Source organism: Otolemur garnettii, unplaced genomic scaffold (genome assembly GCF_000181295.1).
Source record: "Otolemur garnettii isolate 467f Iridium unplaced genomic scaffold, OtoGar3 scaffold00047, whole genome shotgun sequence".
In the NCBI taxonomy this organism is placed as follows: domain Eukaryota; kingdom Metazoa; phylum Chordata; class Mammalia; order Primates; family Galagidae; genus Otolemur; species Otolemur garnettii.
The window spans coordinates 8,806,563-8,813,271 of NW_003852442.1; the positions used below are offsets into that span (position 1 = coordinate 8,806,563).

Genomic DNA, 6,709 nt, shown 5'->3' on the forward strand with positions numbered 1-6,709 from the left:
ATTGTTGTTTGGCGGGTCCGGGCTGGGGATTCGAACCCGCCACCTTAGGTGTACGTGGCTGGCGCCTTAGCCGGTTGAGGTATAGGCGCCGAGCCTGGGGTATGTGTTTTGATAGTTAACTATTGGGAATTAAAATTGAGAATTTATTTTAGTTCATTATTTTAATATAATTCACATTAACATTAATAATACATCTTCTAAATGAAAAATAATCATATTTTCCAAAACAAAAATCTTCTAGCAAGCAGAGTGGCACATCTCTTTAGTGCTTGGCTTACTAAAAAACTGGATTCTCACATATCTATGTATGCTTTCAATCTGTTGCAGTATGTACCATGAAGTCTCTAGAAAACTCTACCGTACACTTATGAGAGAAAGAATGTGAAAACAACTTTAGTATGATTATGAAATTGTTTTGCTTTTGGAGACCCCCAGAAGTCTGTGGATACTTTGGAAGGAGCTGCTGTACAGTATGAAACAAATAGTGCTTTCAAACTTTTCAATGTCTTGATGGCTGCATTAGGAAAAGAGTTATCTTCGATTTGCAAGAACGTCAGGTTTTGATTTGTAGACTGGGTTTGGCACAATGCCAGCGACATTTCTCTTGAGGAGAAAGGGAGGGCGACAGGCGCCTCCAGTTGGCCAAACCCTAAAGTTTGAGCGCTTCCCGGGTCACCCACGCGCGCTCGACCTTGGACTACAACTCCCAGCAGAGCTGGCGGCAGGGGCGTGTCCGCAGCCGCGAGGGAGCGTGGGAGACGCAAACTGAGTGACGGAAGCAAGAGGGAACTTGCCTGGTTTTGGTAGGCACGGTATCGCAATTGGAGGAGCCGGGAAGGAGGGGCGGAGCCTGTGTTTGGGTCAGCCAATGGTTGGAGTCAGGCGGAAGGCGGGGAGGGGGCGTGTCAGGGCTGACTCTCGGGCTGCGTGGGGCTCTAGGGAGCTGTGGGACTCGGGCCTAGGGGCTAAGAGCTAGCGGTCCTGCGGCCTCGGCGGCCGGGTGCAGGAAGATGGCGGCACGATGGAGCAGCGAGAACGTGGTGGTGGAGTTTCGGGACTCCCAGGTAGGCTTGAGGGGCTGAAAGGAGCCGTCTGGGCATGCGCCCTCCCCTCTTCCCTTCCCCGCGCTGCTGATTCTGTTGGGAAGGCTACGGGGAGACCCCCTCCACCCACCACCACCAGCCGGGGCTAGGCAGGGGGGCAAGGGGGTGACTCAGAGTTCTCAGACCTGGGCTGGCGAGGGGAACCTTCGTGACTGTTGAAGGCAGACGGGTTGGGGCACGGACGGGGACTTTGGGGTTCCCCATGGGAGTACTAGAAGTGTGGTCGGCCTTGGGACACTGATGCCTAGACAGTGCATCAGTGAGTGTTGAGGGGAGGCTTCCCCCGACCAGGGTGGTGAGTGAGGAGGTGTCCGCTTCTTGAGGCAGGGGGGTGTGCTGGGTGACTTCGGGCAAGTGGCAGAATTTCTCTGAGCCTCAGCAGCGTGGAGTGGACTTAACCTTGCCTCTCAGGATTTGGGGGGTGGGTTCGATAAACCACTGCTTGCAAAGCGCCTAAGCAGTTAAGTGGTTCCTGATGCTATAGTAATGGGAAATACTGTGTAGTGGGTAGGAGTGTACACTGCATGTGCTGCTCCTGTTTGAATCTTGTCTCAGCCCTTACACTGTCAACACTCACCACGTGTGTTTTCCTGCCTGTAGAAGGGAGATCTTTGTATCTACCTCACAGGATTGGTGTGAGAGTTTTATGTGGTCATATGTTGATAATGTGTGGCACAGTGACAGGCACATGATGAACCTCGAGAAACGTTAGCCCTTCCCAGGGATTTTTACCATTTTTCTATACCATGTCTTCCATATACCAGGCCTTGGCCTAAGCCATTTATCAACTTTTTTTTTTTTTTTTTTTTGGAGACAGAGCCGCAAGCTGTCCCCCTGGGTAGAGTGCTGTGGCATCACAGCTCACAGCAACCTCCAACTCCTGGGCTCAAGCGAGTCTCCTGCCTCAGCCTTCCAAGTAGCTGGGACCACAGGCGCCCACCACAACACCCGGCCATTTTTTGGTTGCAGCCGTCATTGTTGTTTGGCAGGCCTGGGCTGGATTTGAACCTGCCACCTTAGGTGTATGTGGCTGGCGCCTTAGTCACTTGAGCCACAGGCGCCGAGCCAACATTTTCTTTTTGTAATTCATGAAAGAACAATGCAAGGTTAGTAAGTGTTACCCCTTTTTTCTTTTTCTTTTTCTTTTTTTGGGGGGGGCAGTTTTTGGCCAGGGCTGAGTTTGAACCCGCCACCTCCAGCATATGGGGCCTGCGTCCTACCCCTTTGAACCACAGGCACCGCCCTACCCCTTTTTTTCCAAAAGAGGAAACAGATTCATTCCTTTTGGCTGATCCAGTAACTTTGCTGAAGCCTCCCATAACGTGGCTAGTGGCATTGGGGTTGGTGTTCAGGCTCTGACCCCAGGGCCCTTGTTCAGCTTATTACACTACTGTGGGTAGCTTTGAACCTGCCATGAAGTCATTCCACTATATATGCATCATAACAGCAACCTCAGACTCTTGGGCTCAAGATATTCCCTTGCTTCAGCCTCCAGAGTAACTGGGACTACAGGTGCCTGCAACAAGCCTGGCTATTTTTATTTATTTTATTTTTTGAGATAGAATCTCACTATGTTGCCCTCAGTAGAGTGCTGTGATGTCACAGCTCACAGCAACCTCAAACTCTTGGGCTTAAATGATCTTCTTGCCTCAGCCTCCCAAGTAGCTGGGACTATAGGCGCCCCCCACAACACCCGGCTATTTTTGTTGTTGTAGTTGTCATTGTTGTTTAGAAGGCCTGGGCTGGGTACGAACCTGCCAGCCTCGGTATATGTGGCGGGTGCCCTGACCACTGAGCTACAGCACCAAACCAAGGCCAGCTATTTTTAGAGCTGGGAATCTCACTCTAGATCAGGCTGGTCTCCAGCCTGTGAACTCAGGAAATCCACCCTCCTTAGCCTCCCGGAGTTCTAGGATTACAGGCATGAGGCACTGCGCCTGGCCTCCACTATATCTGTATATTATGTTCCGTTTTCCTTAGTACCTAGGACAGTGTCTTAATGATTCCTTTTATTTATTAAACAAATACTTACTGAATACTTTCTGTGTGTCAGACTTTTATTCACTCATTTATTCAACAAGGATTTATTGAGTTCTTATTAGCTGCATATTGTGCCAGACACTGTGTCCTAAGGTGATTTATACTGAGGGAGATCTGGCTTACATAAGTGGATGGTGTTGTTCCTTCTTTTTCTTAAAACTCCATCCCGTCTTTTGCCATAAGGATGAATGAGTTTGCTCTGTGGGGCCCTCTAATAAGCAGCCCCCACAGAGTATCTGAGCAGCAGCATTTGGATTAAAGATCCCGAAGCACTTTGCACTGTCAGCATGGAGTCTCTGTGAGGCCTGCTCTCCCTAGGGAGGCGCCAGACTCCCAGGGAAAAGGAATCATATGCCTGTTACCCTTGTTAATTGCTTTTGCTGGGGACTAGGACAGAACAGAATACTGTATTGTGTTCTAAGCCTGCTAATTTGGAAGCTACTAATCTGCAAATGCTTTAATTCTCACAAAAACCCAGGTAGTCTCACCCTTAGTCCTTTATAAAGATGTAATTAGAGGGGCCTGCAGAGAGGGTGCTGACACATATATTAGGATGCTATGAAGTAGTAACAAATAATTAAACCTCAACAACAGTTGTCATAGTAAGGGAACAAAGTAAATTGGGTAATTTAACTGCCTCGTGGGAGTTCTTTCTGATTTTTTTCTATTTACAGGGGCATATCTCTGTGTGAATTAGCATGGTTTTCTGGTTGGTTCTGATGATTTGGAGGAACAGGAACCCAATTTATTAACAATTTTATTATTGTAGTAGGAAAAAGTTAGAATTTTTTTTTTTTGCAGTTTTTGGCTGGGACGGGGCTTGAACCCACTACCTTCAGTACATGGGGCCGGCTCCCTACTCCTTTGAGCCAAAGGTGCCTCTTTGAAAAGGAAAACCACAATGATAAACTTCAAAACACTTCACATCTTTTTTTTTTCCTGAGGTAGCTACCGTATTTATTGATCAGCCATTGCTCATTTATTTATTTATTTAGACAAAAGTTTTGGTTTGTCACCCTCAATAGAGTGCGGTGGTGTCATAGCTCACAGCAGCCTCAAACTCTTGGGCTCAAGTGACCCTCTTGTATGCCACAACGCCTAGCTATTTTTGGAAACAGGGTCTCACTCTTGCTTAGTTTGGTCTCGAACTCCTGAGCTCAGGCGCTCCACCAGCCACAGCCTCTTGAGTAGCTAGGACTATAGGTGCCCACCATAATGCCCGGCTATTATTTTAGACCCAGCAATTTTTTTTTTTTTTTGCAGTTTTTGGCCGGGGCTGGGTTTGAACCTGCCACCTCCAGCATATGGGGCCTGTGCCCTAATCCCTTGAGCCACAGGCACCTTCCGGACCTGGCTATTTTTTTAGTCTCACTCTTGTTCAGGCTGATTTTGAACTCCTGAGTTCACGCAATTCAACTGTCTCAGCCTCTCAGAGTGCTAGGATTACAGGAGTGTGCCACTGTGCCCAGCCACCAAGAAATAATTTTTAAAAGTTAAAGCTTTTAGATTTTATTTATTTATTTATTATTGAGACAGTATCTCACTTTGAGAGTACCGTGGCAGAATACTGTGGTACTTGGTAGAGTACCGTGGCATCATAGCTCACAGCAACCTCGAACTCTTGAGCTCAAGCAATTCTCTTGCCTCAGCCTCCCTAGTAGCCGGAACTACAGGAGCCCGCCACAATGCCCGGCTATTTTTTTCAGCTATTTTTTTTCTGTTTAGCAGGGGTCTGGGTTTGAACCCACCAGCCTTGAAGCATGTGGCCAACGCCCTAACGACTGAGCTACGGGCTCCCAGCCTAGATTTTTTTTTAGAGGAAACCCAGCCTGAAGGGTAGAACTATTTTTTGTAGTTTATACAAGTGTTACTTACTTTGTAAAACAATGCTTTGAGTTTTTTGTTTTTTTTTTTTTAGACAGAGCCTCAAGCTGTCCCCCTGGGCAGAGTGCTGTGGCATTACAGCTCATAGCAACCTCCAACTCCTGGGCTCAAGCGAGTCTCCTGCCTCTGCCTCCCAAGTATCTGGGACCACAGGCACCCGCCACAACGCCCGGCTATTTTTTTTTGGTTGCAACTGTCATTGTTGTTTGGCGGGTCCGGGCTGGGGATTCGAACCCGCCACCTTAGGTGTACGTGGCTGGCGCCTTAGCCAGTTGAGCTATAGGCGCCGAGCCAACCCTTTGCGATATTGCTGTCCATGATTAATAGGGAACAACCTGTGTGGTTTGGCACCGACTCTGAAGTTAGTCCCTAGATTAGAATCAGTTAAGTGTCAACAGTATACGAAAGCTTAGACGTAATCTTCAAGAGCAGTGATTTTCAACTGGTGTGCCATGAAAAATGTTAAAGATCATTAATTATTTTCAAAAGAAGTTCAAAGCACATGTATGCATACTCTTTTTTTGAATCATCATTTAAGTGTGCCACAGAAGTTTATAGGTTCAAGTGTGCCGGGATATTAAAAAAGTTTGAAAAACACTATTCTAGAACAACACCGTCTTGTAGAATTTTCAGTCATGGAAATGGGGCTGGTATGACTGAGACACTGTATTTTTCTTTTTCTTTTTTCTTCTTTTGAGCCAGTCTTGCACTGTCACCCAGACAAGAGTGTAGTGGTGTTGTCATAGCTCACTGAAACCTCAAACTCCTGGGCTCAAGCAATCCTCCTGCCTCAGCCTTCCCAGGAGTTGGAACTAAGGAATGCTCCGCTGTGCCCAGCTACTTTTTTCTGTTTTTACTAGATATAGGGTCTCACTCTTGTTCAGGGTGGTCTCAAACTCCTGAGCTCAACCAATCCTTCCCCTGCTTCCCAGAGTGCTAGGTTATAAGTGTGAGAAGAACCAAGCCCAGCCTTCTATTTTTAATTTAATTAAATTTTAAGTAATTGCCATTTAAATAGCCATCTGTGGCTAGTGGCTATGCTATTACAAAGTACAGTTTAGAATACTGAGAAGGGTGGAGGGTATTTCCACTCTCAAGGAAAGGTGAGGTGGCAGAGTGCAGTTACAAGTCTCTAACGCCACAGTATATGCAAAATTGCTATAGCATCTGACTGTTATGATGAAGATGGGAACTGCAGACTCAGAGCTGTTGCCCGCTCACTGTCTCCACTTCAGGATCTGTGTGAGATCTCAAACTGTCTGTGCAGAACAGTTGAACATACTCTGGGACAACTCTCCCCACACCCCAGCTTTTGCCCCCTCCAATCCATCCTTGCTCTTGCTCAGGCTGGTCTTGAACTCCTAGGCTCAAACAATCCACCCGCCTCGGCCTCCCAGAGTGCTAGGATTATTTACAGCTGTGAGCCACTTGTGCCCAGCCCTTTCCTTTTGGTCTTAGAGACTCCACTCAGGTTTCCCCCTATTTTTAAGTAATTTTTTTTTCATTTCTCCACATTGTGGTCTAGTATTTAGAAGGCATTCTCTTAATAACATTTAAAAATATTTTACCTTAAAATTATTTGGGGGGGGGGCTTGGTGCCTGTGGCTCAAGTGGCTAAGGTGCCAGCCACATACACCTAAGGTGGTGGGTTCGAATCCAGCCTGGGCCCGCCAAACAACAAT

At 47.2% G+C, this 6,709-nt stretch overlaps 1 protein-coding gene across 5 annotated transcripts in view; it reads left to right on the forward strand.

The window, feature by feature from the left end:
* Positions 1 to 879: 879 nt before the first annotated feature.
* WDR59 (WD repeat domain 59) overlaps positions 880 to 6,709 on the forward strand; it is a 95,617-nt gene continuing 89,787 nt past the window's right edge. For all 5 annotated transcript variants that reach the window (XM_023514076.1, XM_023514074.1, XM_023514075.1 and 2 more), the window contains exon 1: positions 880 to 1,064. In XM_023514076.1, the coding sequence (XP_023369844.1) occupies positions 1,011 to 1,064 (54 nt within the window). In that variant the 5' untranslated portion in view covers positions 880 to 1,010. The remainder of the gene's footprint in view (positions 1,065 to 6,709) is intronic.